Here is a 21,349-nt window from a genome sequence, read left to right as displayed (position 1 = left end):
TTTAATATAACTCCGACTGGATTCGTCTGAAAGAAGAAAGTCATATACATCTAGGATGCATCGGGGGTGAGTAAAACGCAGCCTCATTTTTATTTTTGGGTGAACTAACCCTTTAAGGCAGTTGGGACCACAGTCACCAAGCAAACCATTGGTAACACCCTACGCAGCAATGGACTGAAATCCTGCTCAAGAAGGCACATGTACAGGCCCGTTTAAAGTTTGCCAAAGAACATCTGAATGATTCAGAGAAAGCTTGGGAGAAAGTGCTGTGGTCAGATGAGACCAAAATTGAGCTCTTTGGCATTAACTCGACTCGCCGTGATTGGAGGGAGAGAAATGCTGACTATGACCCCAAGAACACCAGTCAAGCACGGAGGTTGGAAACATTATGCTTTGGGGCTGTTTTTCTGCTAAGGGTACAGGACGACTTCACCGCATTGAGGGGCAAATGGACGGGGCCATGTACTGTAAAATCTTGGACGAGAACCTCCTTCCCTCAGCCAGAACACTGAAGATGGGTCTTCCAGCATAACAATGACCCGAAACATACCGCCAAGACAACAAAGGAATGGCTCAAGAAGAAGCACATTAAGGTCATGGAGGGGCCTAGCCAGTCTCCAGACCTCAATCCTATAGAAAGTCTGTGGTGGGAGCTGAAACTTCGAGTTGCCAAACGCCAGCCAAGAAGCCTTAAGGATTTAGAGAGGATCTGTAAAAAGGAGTGGACCAAAATCCCTCCTGAGATGTGTGCAAACCTGGTGACCAACTACAAAAAACGTCTTGCTTCTGTGCGTTCCAACAAGGGTTTCTGCACCAAGTACTAAGTCATGTTTTGCTTGGGGATCAAATACTTATTTCACTCACTGAAATGCAAATCAATTTCTAACCTTTATATAATGTGTTTTTTCTGGATTTTTTGGTTGGTCTCTATACGTTAAAATAAACCTACCATAAAAATCTTCATATCTTTGTAAGTGAGCAAACTTACAAAATCAGCAGGGGATCAAATAAATATTTTCCCCACTGTATATATACATGAAACACAATGCTATGCAATTTTAAAACAATGTGTGAAGTTGAGACATGGAAACAGACGCTTACTAACAACACAAAGTTCATTTATAAATTTAAACACTGTTCTTTTAGAGTGATAAAAGGACAAGCTGACATTATAATCATATTGTTAATGAGCTGTTCAGTTTGACAGTTTGAATTCAATGAAACAGTTAAAGAGTGAACTTAACCAACGAACAAAGAGGATGAACCCAGTTTTAGCAGGACAATTACATCTAATTGATAGCCATGTCAATGTGGTGATGACTGCTGTCTCTAAAACATGTCACCATCCACACACAGCCCGGCTCTGATCAACCGCACTCTTTGATTACCACACACATCATGACAGGATTTTGTTAAATATCTTAAACGAGATCAGATGCTGGTTACCACAGGAAGAAAACCATAGTACAGTATATACGGATTCAATGCACTCACAATAAAAATTGTTTGCAATAAGATTTTCTATGAAGGACTGAAAAACAATGTAAGCAAACGATCATATCTAATATAATGCAAAATATTTAAATAAATAAACACTTTATAGCCTTTATAGAATTTTTGTGTGACTTTCCGTCAAGGAGAGATCAGCTGTAAGGGCTACATGATTCAAAAGCACAGGCATGTGCTAATGGAGAGAGAAGAACTGTCTACAATAATAGTAGTGTCAGAGTTTAAAGAAGAATGTTTATAGTCCATTTGTTGTGCGTCTGAATGAATTCTAATGACACCCGTGAGACATTGACAACAGCAGCTGCCAGCTTTGATCCCTTCAGGCTAATAAGGCCAAAACATCCACCATATAGGTTAGAGACTAAAATCCAGAAAGATAATTCACTGAACTTTTTTTATTGACACAACTACATGCACAGAAATAATGTGTTTTTTGTGATACAAATAAATTAACAGCAGCCTACACCCATAAAAACATAAGATGCATCTACTTATATTTACACATATACTACCGTTCAAAAGTTTGGGGTCAGTATTATTTTTTTTTTTTTTTTTTTTACTTCAATAGAGTATAAAAAAATCTGTCAAACCAATTATCAGTCTAACTCTAGTTGCATTTACTAGTTACATGAAATGCATGTCACTACTGAGTGATGAAGGCCTTATATCTTGGTAGCTCAACCATTTAGATTATGGGATGGTTTTATGTGAAGGTCATCAGGTCCAAACTGTTCACACAAACAATGGAGCAATGGTGTGAAAATTTTTAGCTGTCACATTTTAGTTCCATTGAGGTCTGTGGTAGAAGAAAGGCAACATAGAGGAAGAGAGAGACTGAAAGATGCTGGACATGTGACACAGAACTTCCCTCTGTAGCACACGCACCCAAAATAAAAGTCCCACCAAAAGTGCTTTTTGATCTACAAAAATAAATACAAATTTCCAGCAGCAGCAGCAGCCACTGGGCAACTTCACTAAGTGCGTTATGGGATGTAAGTGTGTTTTGATTGTGCTAATCATCTCAAGGTGAGGATTGGTTTTGATATTAATAGTGTTCCCAAGCCGACTCAGCATCTTTAACTAATTAACTTTAGTTCCCTTGTAGCTTCTTCATGATCTGACTGTTGGGTGGCGCTGTGGTGAAAAGTGTGCCCACAAAAACGTGCGTCCCCCACATGACGTGCCGAATCACTTTACAACAGCCCAGGTCCTCGATCTGAAAACCTAAATGGCGATACCTTTCATCCGTTTCAAAGAGCGTGTTGTTTGTGTATGAACCAAAGAACTGAGGAGAGAGAAATGCAATACAAATGCATAGGGATTGAATGTTTTTAGATTGAAAAAGTTTAGTAGACATTTATTTCACTTACTGCAAGTCCAGACGATGGGTCAATGAAATCAGCCCAGAATCCTTCTGTTCGGAGAGCATGGCATATCTCCTTTGCACCTGAAACAAACTGCATACACCACAATTATCAACAATAATGAATGGCTTTAACCATGGAGCTTCCATTCAGTTCTGTTCACTCTGTTTTGGCACATGCTTAGTTATAAACCTTTACCTTTACTTTTTGAATGCAGCAGCTCACAAACAAACAACAGCATGAGAATAATACAGTGCCTACAGCATTCCTACAGCGTGGCTCCACGCCAATTAGACAGGAACTCCACAGTGATGTGAAGCAGACGGTAAATAACACAGAGAGCCGAAGGCATGAACTGCTGAGTCACAAAGCTCTGCCTCTCGTACACACACGTTCTGAGGGAGTTTTTTTTTTTTTTTTTTATCTAAAGCCACATAACTTGCCCAAGGACAATACAAAGCCACAGAGAAGGGCTAAATATAATGAATTAATCAGGATATGTTGATACTAAGTGACAGCAGCTGCAGTTCGGCATGGTGTGTACAGAAATCATATTATATATGATACATGATGTTTATAATAATATTATTACATATCTAGATCAACTCACTTTAGCGAGCAGCTCTTCTCTCTCCTGGTCCACTTGCTCAGTCCAGGCCGTCATGTCGTTCTGTGTTTTCTGAGTCACTGTGACCACCATCATGCCGGTCGACGGGGCCTCAGGGAACATGGACTCAAAATCTGAATTAGATGAAGAACAGGGAACGCACACATTAATGAACAATAACCACAGGATAGCTATACTACAGAAAAAGAAAATAAAAATATCTGCACAGTAATTATTACATACTATAACACTGTTACATTTTGGGATATAGAACACCACCACCATTCAGTGCCTAAAATGCAGATGGAAATGCTACCCTCTTGTGGTCACATTTCACATTGAACCATTACAAATGAGCTTACCCTAACTGCCAATAACATCAAGCAGAAAGTCACAGTGCTTTATAGCAGTCCATGTTAAATCTGATCAACTCAAATGCTCTAAAACAACAACATACAGACCTTTTTTTATCAATTCAGGGCAAGACTGAATGGCACACTCCACACTGGAATGATTGAAGAAGTGCTCTGCTTTATCCACGTTCTGTTCTGTGGATGTGTTATCACTTTCCTAAAAAAAACATATAGAAACACAGAGGAAAATTTGGGTTGGTATGTTTTTGTCAAAATTTAAGCTTTCCATTGATGTATGGTTTGTTAGGATAAGACAATATTTGGCCGAGATAAACTATTTGAAAATCTGGATTGTGAGGGTGCAAAAAAAAATCTAAATATTGAGAAAATTGCCTTTAAAGCTGTCCAAATGAAGTTCTTAGCAATGCATATTACTAATCAAAAATTAAGTTTTGATATATTTACGGTAGTAAATTTACAAAATATCTTCATGGAATACGATCTTTACTTAATATCCTAATCATTTTTGGCATAAAAGAAAAATCGATAATTATGACCCATACAATGTATTGTTGTCTATTTCTACAAATATACCCGTGCTACTTATGACTGGTTTTGTGCTCCAGGGTCACATATATTAAACAGAACAACTTTTTCCAACATTGATAATAAGAAATGTTTCTTGAGCCGCAAATCAGCATATTAGAATGATTTCTGAAGGATCTTGTGAGAATGAAGACTGGAGTAATTGCTGCTGAAAATTCAGCTTTGCATCACAGGAATAAATTACATTTAAAAAAACTTTCAAATAGTAAAAAAAATATTAAAAAGTTATTAAAATTTTTTATAATATTTCACCATTATTACTTTTTTTCCTGTATTTTTGATTCAGCCTCGATTAGCAAAAGAAACTACTCTCAAAAACCTAAAGAAATCACATAATATTTTAAATTTTAATATAAATAGTGAGTTTACATTTATTATGAGATAACACTTATGAGCAAGCAATAGCAAAAATAAATAAATAAATAACTTAATGATTGCACAGTCTTTTGTTTTTCAAATTCACATTGCTAAGTGATTATGATCCTTAATAACTTCACAACCATTAATAAAATTATTATTTTACTACTTATTTGTTTATTCTGTCAAATCAAATGACTCTGAAAGCATCATACATGAAGCTCATTGATGAACTGGGCCAGGATGAAGTTGTGCCTCTCGCTGCTGGACTGAGCAGTGAGCACGTCTGGCATCACGCCGTGGATCGGTGAGGTCCTCTGCTCCACTGGATCCTCCAAATGACAGTCAAAACCCATGTTACCCAGCAACTGGAAACGTTTATCCTGAGGTCCGAACGGGCCCATGGTCTCGTCCGGCCACACTGTCCTTTGTGCTATTCACAGAAATATCAAGCACACATCATTAGAAAACACCTTGTGAAAACACAATCAACTATAAATACAAGAGCAAATGTTGTTATTAGACTTGATTACAGCATATTTTACATACGGGCTATTTGTAAATGTATTGCCATCAACTATTATACTGGACGCTAACAGTTGATTCAGTATTCTACAGAGGAATACACTCATTTACCAGTGTCAGGGGTACTGCTGTGAAGGTGTGTCTCATCTGAGCCGGACGCCCCGGAGAAAGTCCTGGCTCCAACAACACGATGAACTAGAACGTGAAGCCCTGGCAGGTATGTCACCAGCCGAGCTCTGCTGCAGAGCACCTGACAAAACACAGCAAGCACTTACATACCGCTTATAAAGTGGATGTAAACATCAAAAATGTAAACAAAAAAGATGTAAATGAGAATAGCTTTTCATATATGATGTTAGATTGTGTTGCGTTTACATAGATCCACCTTGCATAATACAAAACAATTACAATACACTCACAATGGTCATCCTGTTGGGCTTCTCTTGTTTACAGTTCACCTGTGGGTGGAAAAAAACAAAGCATTAATATAGCGAATGCTTATTAAAATAAAGAAAAATTATTTACACACAACAAATGCAGATGTTAATTAGGCACCTCACAAGAAAACATGGATGATTGCAAAATATGTCCAAAACTTTGTTTACAGAAGAGCTAAACAGCCCAGTAAAGGCGCTTTAAAGAAAATGCACGTTTTGTTAGATCATCTGAAAAAACATTTCCTCATATGAAACATTTCCTCTTATTGCTGAGGACTAAACAATAACAACATGATTGTTAGAAACATGTCAGGTGTAATAAAGCAGCTTCTGTCGTGTTTTTAACCAAAAGAAACATAAAGGTCATAAAGGGACAATAAAGCTAAGTTACACAAAAACAAATATAACTACTATACAAAACTAATTCATTCGTCTAAAAATGAATCTAACACATGTAACAACAGATTGAATACAAGTAAACAGTTAATGACACATTTCTTAATATGTATGCATGTCTCACTAGCCCATAGGCTAAACTAAAGTTGAGGTTACATTTAATAATCAGTCGAAAAATGCTGAGAGTATGCTGTGTTTCGCATTATCTGGAACTCTATTTGTGGATAGTCAGTAACGATATTCAAATGTAATAAATTTATATGTGATTACCTGAATTTTGTGAGATTGACGTTAGCTGTTAGCTTGCTAAAAGCTATTGGTTAACCTTTGATTACGTAACAACGGCAGCTTGTAAAGGACAAACACAAGAACGTCCATTAAATTCCTTACAGATACACTAGATGTCAGCAGAACATAGAAAACATTTCTTGGGGCTCGAGACTTGTGTTCCATTCAAGCATATAACAGCTATTCACTCTCTTTAACCATAAAAAAATGATAATTTAATAAAATTAAAAGACAATTTTTATCTGCTGGTATTAGTTATAGCCGACTCTTTTTTGTTTTAATTTATTTTATTATTTGATTTGATTTGATTTTTTATTTTGATTTAATTGTTTTATTTTTACGTTACAATAATTTAATTATTTTCATATTTTTCAAGCAAGCAATGACAGCACAGTAAATATTTGACTTTGTGTAGGCTAATGGGCCAAATGCCCATGCAGTACAAATTATAGAACCTATAAGGCTTTTTTTTTTCTTAGTGGGGAAAGCACTGGAGGTGTAACAGAAACAACCATGTGAATATAGCGTTATATAAAAGCATCAATGTTTAAAACAATTTATCTTACTCTATTTTCTGCCATGCACCATACTGGGTATATACCTCATTACTTTCAGCCATGAAGAAAACTTGACATTTGAAAACCAAACAAATTTATATAGATTTTTCCATTTCTTCCAAGCGTGTAAAACCAGCCGGAGAATGTGATTTATATAGTCTATTAAAACTGTCTTGGCATTTCTTCCTTTATTCTGCTAAAGCCAGCTTGATAATATTAAAGGAAAATATGGCTTTTCTGAAGTAACAGCATGCTTTCAAAGTTCACAAACAATGACAATAAGAAAGAGTGATTTAGTATTGCATCTTTCACAGTTGTATTTATAGCAAAAGTAAGCTGCACAATAAACTGAAGAACATTACATTTGCTGCATTGCAACTGTACATGATTTTCTGATTACTTTTACACAACTATAAGGCAAAGATAAGCAAACATAATAGTGTCCCACCGTGTGGACATTTTAATGGTCTTCCCTTTTGGGTCCTTTTAAATCTGTCACGTTTTCATACGTCATGGGTCAGTTGTGAAAACTAAAAACAGCAACAGTCCCCATTTCTGTAAAGAACAGAAGGCTTTTGTCGAGGCCTATTAAGGCTTTCGCTGCCTTGCATGCTCTTCTGAAACTCTGAGGACATTTCAGGTCACCCTGAAGCACTGAATTGCGTTACCAGGCACCGTTTGTCAGTCCTATCAATGAGCATGTGGCAACTGAACATCTAAAAGCTGTACTAAAGCTAAAGGGTTTCTCCTCAACAAAGGCACAGTTAAAAACTGCAGCACTGACTGCACTTACTCCAATGAGGTGTAATGGAATTAGAGTAGCTTCAGGTTTCCCCCCAATGTTCTTTTAGTGGCACTTGGCCACTTGCCTGCCTTATTTCTCATGATAAAAGCACAAAATATATCCTAAGATGTCTTGTTCTTTCAGTGCCAAATGCATGTGCTGAGGAAACTTTTATCAATGAACGTTAATTCTGTAAACATTCTATAAAATTAACAAAAGCATTAATAACACTGAATCTAACCTTATTGTGAAGCATATACATGTGGTCAAACAAATTTTCAAATATGTAAAATTGCTCACTACCTCCATGTATCTCTTTCTTAAAATCATAAACCACCATGATAAAATTAAAATGTCTATCTTCAGGCTCTGATTTTGTCTTTTTCCTTGGGAACAGTAAGTTATTTCCTCTTCTGTAAAACTACAGCCATGAATCATTCTCCACATGTGTCAGCACATGATTCTGTACCTGACAGCTTCTCAATTAGGTTACGTCAAAACTGGATTGAAGAGAAATGTGTTTCTGTTAGATGAGAAAGAGACAGAGCCATTCTGCAATGTGGCAGGATTTTCTCTGAAATCTAAATTTGAATGAGGTCATCCTTTTTTTTTTAATAAATGTGTTTGGCTAGGCCTCTTAATTCCAGTGAAGATCACTCTTATCTTCATCTATGCCACAGTGACTCTCTGTCTAGAGAAATGCGTGCTTCCAACTTTTTTGCAACAATTTGAGGAGGAGTTGGAGGGCCCTTTTCGTTTCCAGCATTACAATGGCTCTCATTCACTGATAACTGTGTGGATTAATCATACTTAAATGCACAGGAAAACTTCTGTATTATTAGATTGTATTTAGTTGAACTGTACATTTTGTAATGGATCAGCCAACAGGGGTAAACCAACCATCTCCTCATTTTCATATTGGAGGAGGAAATATCATTGGGAATTATATAAATAAATGAATATGTAAAAATAAAAAAAAAACACACACACACACACATTCATAAATGTTAGGGTAAAAAAGGGAGTTTATTATCATTAATTAATTTATTAATATTTTTGCATTTTCTCTACAAATGATGACTGAAACACAAGATGGTGCCAGTTGTGTTTGTACTGTGAAACAGTAGCTACAAATACAGTTGGAAATCTCAGAGAGATTGTGTCTGCTGTGTGATAGACATGGAAGTTACCCAGATGAGCAGCGTGAATTTGTACATTTTAGCCTGTATATTATCTTATGGCATTCTGGTAAGAAAAAAAAAAATCCTATTACAATGTACAAAACAATCAGCAACAATTGTCAACAGGACGAACATCCTGCAACAATATTACATTGTTATTAAAGAGATCACTCAAAAAGTGAAAATTCTGTCATCAGTGGTTCCAAGCCTGTATGACTTTCTTTCTTCTGTTGAACACAAATGGTAAAAAATACAATGGAAGTCAGTGTGTTTGGTTATCAATATTCTTCCAAATATCTTCTTTTGTGTTCAACAGAAAAAAAGGAAATTCATACATGTTCGAAACAACATAAGGGTGAGTAAATAGCAATTTTTATTATTTTTTTTAACTCCACAATTTAATTTTCAGTACAATTAGCAATCAATAATTATTCTTTGATTCCTGTTGATTGTTGTTTGGAATCATGGAGAATACATTATTTCATTACTCATTACTGGAAGCTGTAGTGGTGTTTGAGAACACCAAGTAATGATCCAAGTTGTTGTTCCCCAAGAATGTGTGACTGAAGGATTGGAATGGCTGACAGATTCTACAGTGATTCAACTGCAGGATTACCAAATACATACAGCAGTTGATATTTGCCATCTTTACAAGCAGTGGAGAAGACACATGAATGGGTTATATATATAAACTATGAGAAATTGTTCATCACTGGGGTTTCAAAGACAAAACATCCTGAGTTACAACAAGCCACTGCATGCTGTCCTTTTCCATATCACACTAGATGAACCGGTCGGCTCAGAGATACCTGCTTTCTGTGCATTGCAACATACTATTAGCCAGAGGCAAAAACCATTTATTAGAGCATGAAAAAGGTACCAGTGGTGGTGTGATTTTAGTTGATAAGACTTGTTTTCTCATGTGTGATAGGTGTGCTATCTTACCACAAAACGAAAGCTTTCATCTTTTCAATGCTTCCTTATACCCCCTGGCACTGGCTCACATTGTGAGAGCCATGTTGGTCCTGCAACTAATAGTAAATAATGGTGACACAGTACCATATGAGAAAAACTTTTATTTATTTTAGAAATGCATTATAAATATATTAAATGAATAAAATATTTGCTGCTTGACAGATATGCTGCTTTGAAATGTATTTTGCAAGGTTCAGGATTCACCCATATTTTCTGGGAATATAAGTAAATTTTTTCCAATCAATGTTACATTTGATTCTGTTACGTGACGCAGAAGATACTGTGTTAGATGAAAACAGGGCAGATCGTTCTCTATTTGTATTTTAACGCTTCTTTCACATATAGTAGCTACATGGAATGCTAAAGTTAAAACTGTTTTCGCTTCATTTTTAAGAAAAACAAAAGGTTGTCACATAATATAACATTCTAGATTAGTTTGCACAATTACTGCACTATATATACAGTATGTACTAATATATTGCAATATAACATGTTACAAAATTGTATTACGTTGAAATAATATGTCATATATATTATAAACCCGGGTCCTGTTGCACACTAAACGAAGACGAATGTACCACACTATTGTTTTGTACTGCAAGTGTTTATATTTTTTCTTTGGTTATGTTTAATCTTGCCTGGAGCACAAATCTAGGACAGCGACTGGTGCACCCTAAAAAAAGAAAGAAAGAAAAACATACATGATGACCCTGGGCTTTGCCACAAACTTTCAATCACTCATATGAGAAATGGTCACAATCTAAATATATTCCCCCTTCTTCTAGACTGTCCTTGACTACACTGTAGTTATTTTAGTTTGTTTCATGTCTCTGTGGTGGGAACAAGAGATTTCTGGCAAATTTCCTCCATCTCAGAGTCTTTCCCTCCTCGGTGGCTCAATCTAAAACCGGAGAGCTCTTTTATCAGGTGAGGAGCTGCCTTGTAACAGAAGAGGCCAATGCCTGATGTTTAACTTTCACATTCCTCAGTCTCACACAGTTTGTTATTCTATATTCCGGTGGTCCAGAGGGGGTTGCGAATAACTTCTTCGAAAAATGGTGTTATCAGATCCATATGTTTCTACACACAGTGAGCGACTGCTACCTCTCAGATTTTTCAGTTCTGTGTAAAGCACATGTGGTATTTCTGCTCAGTCAGCAAAAAGCTACACCAGCTGGGGCCAATAGGGTTTCTAGGGACAGAAAAGGAAATGACACAAACATGCAGACAGTGATGCTGACAGACATGAATACAGATACTCTTCATCACATGGGAACATGCTAGCAGTTCTGTTGCTATATACAATGATCAGAGCTGTATTTAATAAAATAAAAACAAGTATTGTGCCAATAACGGTTTGCTCTGAAGACAAAGAATCATACATCTTTAACTACTCGGTCGGAAGGTTAGTAAAATCACAAGTTGAAGTGGAAAAATAATAATCAAGTGTTTCCATATGTGATCAGTATTCCTAAAAGCATTTCACAAGTATTTATCATGATTTGTAAATGATCCAGGAAGGAGACAGTTCTTGTTGGTTGACTGTGAGGATGTGGTATTCATTCAGTCATGGAGCAGCTTCTTGCTCTGGCTGTTCTCCAACATGAGAACATTCCTGCTCTGGGTTGTGCTCCTAAATGCTGCTGACACAGAAAAACAGGAGGGTCCTCACTAACATTTTCAGCATATAAAAGGATAACAAAAAAACAAAACAACAAAAAAAGGCATGGTCTGATGTGTAAATTCTGTTCTTTTACTGTTTTTTTTTTTTTTTTTTTTTGTGGAATATGAGATTAACACGTTTTTTTCTTCAGATTATTATTAAAATATAGAACAGTATAAAAAGAACAGTATAAATGAATATGTGCAAATGACTCTGTTAAATGAAAAAGGGAATATGATTTCATTGTTACTGCTTATTATGAGCATGTTTTAGACCAGAGTGAAAAGACAAAACAAATGATTCATGTGATTTTTGTGTTAAGACGCAGGCGTGGGGAGCCAACAATATTGCGAAACTGTTGAGAAAAGAGGACAAACCAACCACAAGACATTCTTCTCACATTTCATCAAAAGCTTACCCTCCCTATAAGTTTGAAAAGTCCCTTCATGGCTGTTTTATTTTAAAATATCTTGCATATTGACCTCACGGTGAGTATCCTTTGGGACAAACGATACTTTAGGAAGTACAGATTTATCATATTAATTGGGTCAGAACATATCATAAGATCATAGGACATTCAACCTATTTTCAACTTTATTTCATTGTTGTAAATACTATCATAGCTGGACTGAGGCTTTTGTGATTGTTGATATTTGACATAAAATTCAACCAAAACAAAATGTACATAATTTACCATATCTGTTGTAAATAGACTGACTAAAATTCCTTCTAATTGTAATTTGTCTAGAGAATTACACCCTTACAAACTGCTCTCTGAAATACACTACCAAGGGTTTCGGAACGTTTTCTTGTCTCCATGCGTTTTCTCAGAGTCTGTTGATGAATATATTTTATAGACTAAGGTTAATTCAGGCAAAATTTGCCAGATTTTGCTAAAAAAAAATCTAGAACCGTATTAAAATGTGTACTCTCAAAAATCAGCCCAGGAGTCATTTAAATATCAAAATTCAAAATGCGTGGGTTCAAAATGGGCCAATGAGTCTGTGCAAAACCATCATTATAAACAAAGGCCTCTTTTACCTGACATCATCCTATAATTTGGTTAGCATTTAAAATCAAGACAGTTACTGAAATTTCAGTGTTGAGTCATAATGAATTACTATTACATTTCAATTTAGAAAGTTATTTGCAGAAATTAGGAAAAGAAGACGAAGCCTTAAAAGGGATAGTTCACCAAAAAATGAAAATTCTGTCATTAATTACTTACCCTCATGTATTTCCAAACCTGTAAGACCTTCATTCATCTTCGGAACACAATTTAAGATATTTTTGATGAAATCTGAGAGCTTTCTGACCCTGCATAGACAGCAACAGAACTGACACATTTAAGGCCCAGAAAGGTAGTAAGGACATCGTTAAAATAGTTCATGTGACTTCATTGGTTCAGATGTAATTTTATGAAGCTACGAGAATACTTTTTGTGCACAAAGAAAACAAAAATAATGACTTTATTCGGCGACGACTTCTCTTCTGGGACAGTCCACCGCCATTAATGAGAGTACAGCAACGCATGTAGATTGCTTTCCTCTGCTTGTAAACAAAGCACAGCGTATGTGTGTTCTACGTCAGCAGCAGCACGCGCATGCGTTATGGTACTCTCGATAATGGCGGAGGACGGTGATGCGGGGGAAAAGAATTGTTGAATAAAGTCTCTTTTTTTTGTTTTCTTTGCACCCAAAAAGTATTCTCGTAGCTTCATAAAATTACGGTTGAACCACCGACATCACATGGACTATTTTAACGATGTCCTTATACATTTCTGGGCCTGGGAACATTTCAGTTGCATTGCTGTTTATGCAGGGTCAGAGAGCTCTCGGATTTCATCAAAAATATCTTAATTTGTGTTCTGAAGATGAAGGAAGGTCTTACGGGTTTGGAACGACATGAGGGTGAGTAATTAATGACAGAATATTCATTTTTGGGTGAACTATCCCTTTAACTGTGAGTGAGCGAGTGAGTGAATGCATGCATTAATGAATGAATGAATAAACAAACAAACCGATAAATAAATAAATAACGGTTTTCACAAAAATATTTAGCAGCACAACTGTTTTCATCATTGATAATAAGAATAAATATTTCTTGAGCAAGAAAATCAGCATATTAGATAATTTATGAAAGATCATGTGAAACTGCAGGCTGGAGTAGACTGTTGAAAATGTAGCTTTGCCAACACGAGAATAAATTACATTTTGAAATATATTCAAGTGCAAACAGTTATTTTAAATTGTAATAGTAGGCTATTTCATAATATTACTGTCTTAATTTTTGATAAAATAAAAGTTGCCTTGGCGAGGCTTCTCTTATGGACCACACGGATAGAAGTGTAACTAACAGTTTTTAGTTAAAAGTTTAATATTTAGGCTACTGGCTGTTTAATCGATCACATCCCAGTCGTATGCTATGTCTATAACTACCTCTGTGTTCTCTTATGTTATTGACAAAATCACATCTCTTTAGCAGCGTTTGTCTCTTTCTCGCGTTGGAGCGCGCTGGAATGTGAGCTGACGCGAGGGGCGGTCTCGCGCTGCGCTCATCACACAAGTATGTGGATGTTTCACACACAGAGTCCAGAGCAACGCGGGTGAAGCGCTTTACTTCTCAGCGCAGCGGACAGAGGATGCGCCTCACGCCTGTACTGAGAGCCGAGGTTCAGCTTTACACATAACTCACCTTTATCACAACCTGAAGAGCGCTGAGGACAACTTAGAGCACTTTGAACAGAGAGTACTGGACTATTTCTCTCATACTGTAACATGGACAGACTGCAGACTCGAGGTCAACCGGTTGATGTTCAGCAACAGTGAATGAAGATGAGGTTCAATTAGTCCATGATGGATCACCATCACGATTTGAAATGTAAAATAGTTGTGGTCGGGGACACTCAGTGTGGGAAGACGTCTTTGTTAAATGTTTTTGCCAAAGACTCCTTTCCAGAGGTTTGTAGAGAAAAGTCACGACTATGAACTTTATTTCGATTTTTAATGTCATGGATGCAAAACTTACGGTATGTTTTAGCCCTGAGTTAATAGTTTTGTTTAGTTAAATATCAAACGTTTGCTTTTTCTCTCACAGAACTATGTTCCTACAGTGTTTGAGAACTACACAGCCAGTTTTGAGGTGGACACATTGAGAGTTGAGCTCAGTCTTTGGGATACTTCAGGTAAGAGGAGGAAAAGCCATTTGATGTAAACTAATTTGATGTCTTTGAGGACATTAAATTAGAGATTTTTATCCAAGCCTCCATCGTATGCCTCCACACACATTCACATATGTATTTCTTAGTCGTTATAAAAGCTGTAATGCATTTTTTTGAGGTTTTGGGCTTTGTGGGCTATCTATGTGATGGAGTTTTCTAAAGGCCATGAACCTCCTCCCATTTCTGGTGGACTGGGACTGGGTGAGGACCACAGAGATTTTTGTTAGAGTTATATGATTCATCTGTAGGCGAATGAAATTCATAAGTATAAATCGTGCATATGTGGGATGATGAGGTTGAAGAAGACTGAGCAGTTAAGCGAAGGAGCAAACATTTAAAGGTTAGTGATAATGGACAATTTTCATATTTTATTAACATAGCTACAAAAATGAAGGTTTTAGTTTCGACTTGGGTTCAGGTTTTCCTTATCAAAAGCAATGTTTATAAGGACATATTGAGTTATCTACAGTTCAGTTAAACAGTTTAATATAAGCTCTTCATGTTGCACTATCAGCATATTAATTTCCATGGTTGAAGTTTTTGTGGGACTTCAACTGAATCAAGCTGTAAATCTGTGTTTGCTTCTGTAAGCTTTATTTTTAAGAGGGTACAGTAAACTAGCCCAATCCAGTTGATACAGACTCACCACGGATTGCCCATGATGTTCTCACAGCAGACTCACTCTTGTCTCCCACACTTCTAGAATGACTCAGATGAATGTTGTTAATGTTAGGTAATACTATTCTCAAAATAAACTACAGATATGTAGGTAGTATTTGAATGTAGCACCATTTCTTACAACACAGTTGTTTGTATATTGTGAAATCTGTTTATATATGTAATCTGAATTTACAGTTATCATCTTTTGCCTCCTCATCTATGTTTTTGTGAGCAACCCATGAAGCTGCTCACCATCCTTTTATCAGAATGGCCAGACATTTTAAAATGAGACCTTTAAATATTTCAGTAATGATGGCTAATGATCTGAGGTTTGAACTCATTTCAAGCCCTACAAACTTTCTAGAGCAGATTCAACACTCACCTCCCAGAATAGCACTGTAACCTAATTTACTGGGCTTGAATCATGAGTACATGTGCTGTCTTCCTATAGCGGGACAGTGACTTGCACGGGGACCCCCACATAAAATCAACCAGTATCAGTCGAACACAATGTCCTTAGAAGATTTTACTCACAGTGACACTTTCAATAAATAAATAGATAAGGAAAAATATGATTTAGTTTCCACTTTTAATTATTAGACTTTATTCAAATATTTTTACTGTCAAATGACAGTAGTGTTTGTAATTTATGGGGATGTTGTGCTACAAAATGCATGCTATAAATGAACATAAAAGAAAAGAAAGAAAAAAATACGCCTCACTGATGACTTTCCAGGACAGATATACATGGATTCTGACACACTGCACTGAGTAGCCATGTCTGCCAGAAGCTTTTATTTATTATTTTTGTTTTATTTATAATTTATTTATTTTAAAAACCCCTAAAATTATTAAAAATAGATTTTGGTAATTGAAATAAAACTTAAATAAAATTAATATATTAGATAAAAAACCTAAACATAAAAAAAACTTGGAAATGCTGCCTTGGCAACTAACCTGAAATAAATCATTTGAAGTACTAAAACTGGAATAAAAATATATTAAAGCTAAACAGAAATATTAAAAATAACTAAAATGACAAAAGCACATAAAATCTTTTAAAACTCAAAATAAAATTAAAATTAAAAAAAGACAAATTAATCTATAATATAAAGCAAAAATGTATAATAAAATTGTATACAGGCTGTTAAAGAGTTTGATAGATTGTGAATATAAATAAGAGTTAATTGCAACGGTTCAGCAAAGTGGAATAAATCTAATAGCAATATACCTAAACAATTCAGCTGCATAAATACATCACACTAACACGCTGCTTAACTTATCCGTTTTTTCCTTTGTACTAATTTTTAAATCATTTTCAAAGTTTTTAAATAATAAATCATTTGAAGTACTAAAACTGGAATAAAAATATATTAAAGCTAAACAGAAATATTAAAAATAACTAAAATGACAAAAGCACATAAAATCTTTTAAAACTCAAAATAAAATTAAAATTAAAAAAAGACAAATTAAATCTATAATATAAAGCAAAAATGTATAATAAAATTGTATACAGGCTGTTAAAGAGTTTGATAGATTGTGAATATAAATAAGAATTAATTGCAACGGTTCAGCAAAGTGGAATAAATCTAATAGCAATATACCTAAACAATTCAGCTGCATAAATACATCACACTAACACGCTGCTTAACTTATCCGTTTTTTCCTTTGTACTAATTTTTAAATCATTTTCAAAGTTTTTAAATTCCTTGTTTTATTGTTGTGATTATTTTTTATTATTATTTTCTTTTCTTTTATGTAAAGCACTTTGAATTACCATTGTGTATGAAATGTGCTATATAAATAAACTTGCCTTGCCTTGCCTTACTATTATTGTACAGATTTATTCGTTTATGTTAAGTAATCATTTATTTATTAGTACAGTGTTTTTGTGTCTATTTGCAGGGTCTCCATACTATGACAACGTGCGCCCCCTCTCTTACCCAGACGCTGATGCAGTTCTCATCTGTTTTGATATCGGTCGACCGGAGACTCTGGAGAATGTGCTAAAGAAGGTAAGCTGATTTTAAAGACATTTGTTCATCGACGCTGAATGTTTATAAACTGTTGTAGCTCTGAATTGTGGTTGGGATATTCTCACAAGCCCCGTCTTTGTAGCAATGAGAACAAAAGTCCAGACATCTGAGAGAAGAGTCCAGTGAAGGAGAGGGGGAATGTGTGGGAGGACGACAGCCAGTAAGAGCTTGTTTACGTTGGGTCTCAGAATCAGAGAGCCTTTGTGCCGCAGAATGCTATAGTGACTATAGTGATCTGTGCCAACTCTAAGCTGATGTCATCAGGAGTGATTCTAGGACTGCAGTCACTATACTGTATGCTAGGGTTCTCCACTGGCTAGAAGGAAAAAATGTAATAATAAAAAATAAATGTGTGTTGGTATCTGGTCATGTCATGGAGTCATGAAGAACAATCATGCAATCAGATTTTTATGGGTGCTGAGATAACAAACATGGTTTAGAATCACTGGATGTCATATAAACAATGTAGGAAGGAATTTGTGGGGCCTGTCATTTTCCAAATAAACAGCTCAATCCAGTATTATACAGAAGATTACTTGAAAAAAATAAATAATTATATTATGGCCTTCGAAATGAATTTTAGGCTAACACTTATTTTTACTGATATTATGATATGATATTATTTATTTTAATAACATTGCAATATATATTCAAACATGTTATTTTTTTAATATTTAGATTTAGGGTTTATTTTTAGATTTTCAGTTTTTATTTTAATACTTCCATCTTAAACGTATTTTAAGTTAGTTGCCAAGGCAACATTTCTCATTTTTATGTTTTCCCTCAAATATTTATACTTTATATTTTGCTTTACTACAAAAAAATATATATTTTTAAAAAGTTTTAGTTAACAATAACAAAAAGTTATATATTAGAATTTTTGTAAAATACGTATGCTTTTAAGATTGTCATCAATCTAACACTATGTTTTAAATCCTTTAGTGGAAGGGAGAAATCGAAGAATTCTGTCCCAATACTAAAGTACTTTTGGTTGGATGCAAGTCAGACCTGCGTGCAGACCTGGCCACATTTGTGCAGCTGTCCAATGACATTCCTTCATCGTATGACCAGGTGAGTAAAGAATATTTTATACCTTTAATGAAAAAAAAACCCCAGATACAACATATAATTTCAAAAGCTTGTACTAGAAAATAATGCAATTAGATCCGTAGCATAGTATTTGAAGTAGCTAAAGTATCTTTAACCAAGGACCTCTTGGCACTACTGGATTTTAAACCTGGGCGATAATACCATGCATAGTTGCATATTCATGTATTTTTACTTTAAGATTCTTAGCTTGCAAACCATTAAAATAATCATTGTTGCACACAATCATATACTTGTACATTGTAAATTCACTTGATACATTTCAAAAGAAACATTTAGCTAAACTTTAGCTTTGAAATTATCTTAGCTTATATTAGTTTTTTAAAATGAACATTAAATCTAACGTTGATTAGCAGATCGCCTGCAGTAACACGGCAGACCCCCTAGGGGTCCTCCTGTTGATGACCTCTGCATTAGATGACTGGAAATCAAGTATTTAGTATTTAAGTATATAGTCATTTTTGACTATTTGTTTTAGGGTTCAAACATGGCCAAGCTGATCTCGGCTCCTTACATCGAGTGCTCAGCGCAGCAGTCAGAGAACAGCGTGAGGGACATTTTTCACATAGCCACACTGGCTTGCATCGGTAAAAGCAACAAGAATGTGAAGCGCATCAAGTCCAGCAGAGCCACCAAGAGGACTTCACATGTATCTAACAGGCCTGAGTTGGTCTCAGTGTCACGTCTACACAAGACCAAGGCAAAAATCTGCACAGTCATGTGATTTCAGAAGCTGTTTCATCTGCATGCATTCCTTCTGCTATCAGGATTCTTTCTAAAACTCAACTGGGGAATTCATGGGACATGAACTGAAGGGAAATATTTTGCACTTCACTATAATCACAATATGTACGACTGAATCAGTGACATGTATTAATGATGATGCAGTCTATTCTCCCCATTTAAAAGCACCTCAGAACATAATAAAACACATGTACTGCCAAATGAGCACTTATAACTTTGTAGAAGCTGTCCAAAGAAGAATTTCCTCTGGATTTTGTTTTGTTATAATATTTTATTGCAACATACCCCAGTTTATGGATGTAACTAACTTGGATTAACGCATGGTCAGTGCTGCTAACTTTAGTCCTGTACAATCAGACCTGACTGCACCAAAAAGTGTCAAATAATGTCACAGATATACATTTACGTATTTTTTTTCTATGAGATATTAATATGAGTCAATAAATGAAGCATACCTGTCGAAAACTGTTGTTAACTCACATCATTATATACAAATAAATCCCAAAAACCATATAGCGGGGTGGGCAAACTTGGCCCTTCCAGGTCACTTTCCTTCAGAGTTTAGCTCCAACTCTAATCAAACACACCTGAACCAGCTAATCATTGTCTTCAAGACTACTAGAAAGCTACAGGCAGGTGAGTTTTATCAAGGTTGGATCAAATATCTGCAGGAAAGTGGCCTGGAAGGGCCAAGTTTGCCCATCACTGCCATATAGAATAAAAACTTTCTAAAATCCTTTAAGTATGAGGATTTTAGAGTTTGCCTGTATTCTTTCTTTAAAATAACTTTTGGAATAGTTCACCCAAAAATTTAAATTCTGTCATCATTTACTCACCCTCAAGTTATTCCAAACCTCTATGACTTACATTTTTCTCCACAAAAGAAGATATTTTGAAGAATTTTGGTGACCAAACAGTTGCTGGTAGCCATTGAATGACTTCCATAGTATGGAACTATGACTATGGAAGTCAATGGGGACCTTATTAATGTTTGTTAACAAAAGCAAGAGTATAATAATGGCTATACTGATAGGCCTATATGTATCAGTGTATCACGGATTGTGATTTGTTTATTTAAAGGGGTCACGACAGTTTTGTGAACCTAGGAGAGTAGCCTACAAGGCTGGCTGTGCAAAGGCTATTTAAAAAAAAAAAAGGTCAATTCCGACCTTGCAGATGTAAGTATGTTTTCTTAATAGTTTAAGTATTTGTTATTGACTGTTCAAATGCGGAATTTTGCGCAGTGTAGAATATCGCCGTCGTGTGTGTGTGTGTGTGTGTGCGCGCGCGCGTGAGAGAGAGACAGGGTCACATCACAGTGGAGTCAGCTGTCTTAACCGTGGCTTGTGTACTGCATCATTACTGTGTCTGTCACGCGACTCTGTTGCCCTTTCGGGCTTGAACTGATGGTAAAACTAACGACATTATTTACTGTCTTTACATTTATGTTGAAAGCTGAAGCTCGAGATTATGGAAAGGGGCGTTACATTTCCGACGAGTGCTTGCGGTGTTCGGCCAATCACAATGCACTGGGTCAGCTGGCCAATCAGAGCATACTGAGCTTGTCGGAAGGAGGGGCTTTGTAGAAAACGACTGGTTTGAGAGAGGCGGGGCATAGAGGAACTACAATAATGTACAGTATTTGAAAAATAATGTGTTTTTAACATTAAAGCATGTGTCAACACATTCTGTTACACCAAATACACAAATTAATGATCTTTAAAAAAGCATCATATGACCCCTTTAAAATAAAAATGAAATTTGTGTATAAAAATAATGAACAGCCATTGTTTTTTTTATGTTTCCTTTATGTATCGCATTTGACATTACAAACGCAAAGGAGAGCTGTGTTACAGCGGTTATATTTTCTATATTTTTCTCAGGATGGGAACACGGCGTTACATGAGGCTGCGTGGCACGGCTTCAGTCAGTCTGTCAAACTGCTGGTGAAGGCCGGAGCCAACATTCACGCTAAAAACA

At 35.7% G+C, this 21,349-nt stretch overlaps 2 protein-coding genes across 4 annotated transcripts; one reads left to right on the top strand and one right to left on the bottom strand.

Moving 5' to 3' along the window:
* Nucleotides 1-1,153: 1,153 nt before the first annotated feature.
* LOC107723693 (methylmalonic aciduria and homocystinuria type D homolog, mitochondrial-like) lies at nucleotides 1,154-6,498 on the bottom strand. Of its 3 annotated transcripts, XM_016532404.1 has the most exons (9): nucleotides 5,877-5,954; nucleotides 5,741-5,779; nucleotides 5,433-5,571; nucleotides 5,064-5,229; nucleotides 5,012-5,027; nucleotides 3,942-4,050; nucleotides 3,484-3,614; nucleotides 2,880-2,966; nucleotides 1,154-2,794 (listed from the first exon to the last, which is right to left on the bottom strand). In XM_016532404.1, the coding sequence occupies exons 1-9, from the start codon at nucleotides 5,889-5,891 to the stop codon at nucleotides 2,600-2,602; spliced, it is 897 nt and encodes a 298-aa protein (XP_016387890.1). In that variant the 5' UTR covers nucleotides 5,892-5,954; the 3' UTR covers nucleotides 1,154-2,599. The 3 variants fall into 3 exon arrangements, with proteins under 3 accessions (XP_016387890.1, XP_016387891.1, XP_016387889.1); XM_016532405.1 differs by lacking the exon at nucleotides 5,877-5,954 and adding an exon at nucleotides 6,425-6,498 and having other exon boundaries at nucleotides 5,012-5,229; XM_016532403.1 differs by having other exon boundaries at nucleotides 5,012-5,229.
* Nucleotides 6,499-14,183: 7,685 nt separating this feature from the next.
* Nucleotides 14,184-19,834, top strand: LOC107723687 (rho-related GTP-binding protein RhoE-like). Its single transcript, XM_016532397.1, has 5 exons — nucleotides 14,184-14,562; nucleotides 14,699-14,786; nucleotides 17,388-17,497; nucleotides 18,461-18,589; nucleotides 19,104-19,834. The coding sequence occupies exons 1-5, from the start codon at nucleotides 14,455-14,457 to the stop codon at nucleotides 19,347-19,349; spliced, it is 681 nt and encodes a 226-aa protein (XP_016387883.1). The 5' UTR covers nucleotides 14,184-14,454; the 3' UTR covers nucleotides 19,350-19,834.
* The last annotated feature ends 1,515 nt before the right edge of the window (nucleotides 19,835-21,349 follow it).

Source organism: Sinocyclocheilus rhinocerous, unplaced genomic scaffold (assembly GCF_001515625.1).
Source record: "Sinocyclocheilus rhinocerous isolate Xijiao unplaced genomic scaffold, SAMN03320098_v1.1 scaffold755, whole genome shotgun sequence".
Lineage (NCBI taxonomy): Eukaryota > Metazoa > Chordata > Actinopteri > Cypriniformes > Cyprinidae > Sinocyclocheilus > Sinocyclocheilus rhinocerous.
Note: the sequence above shows the minus strand (reverse complement) of the source record. Positions and strands in the feature narration are given on the sequence as shown.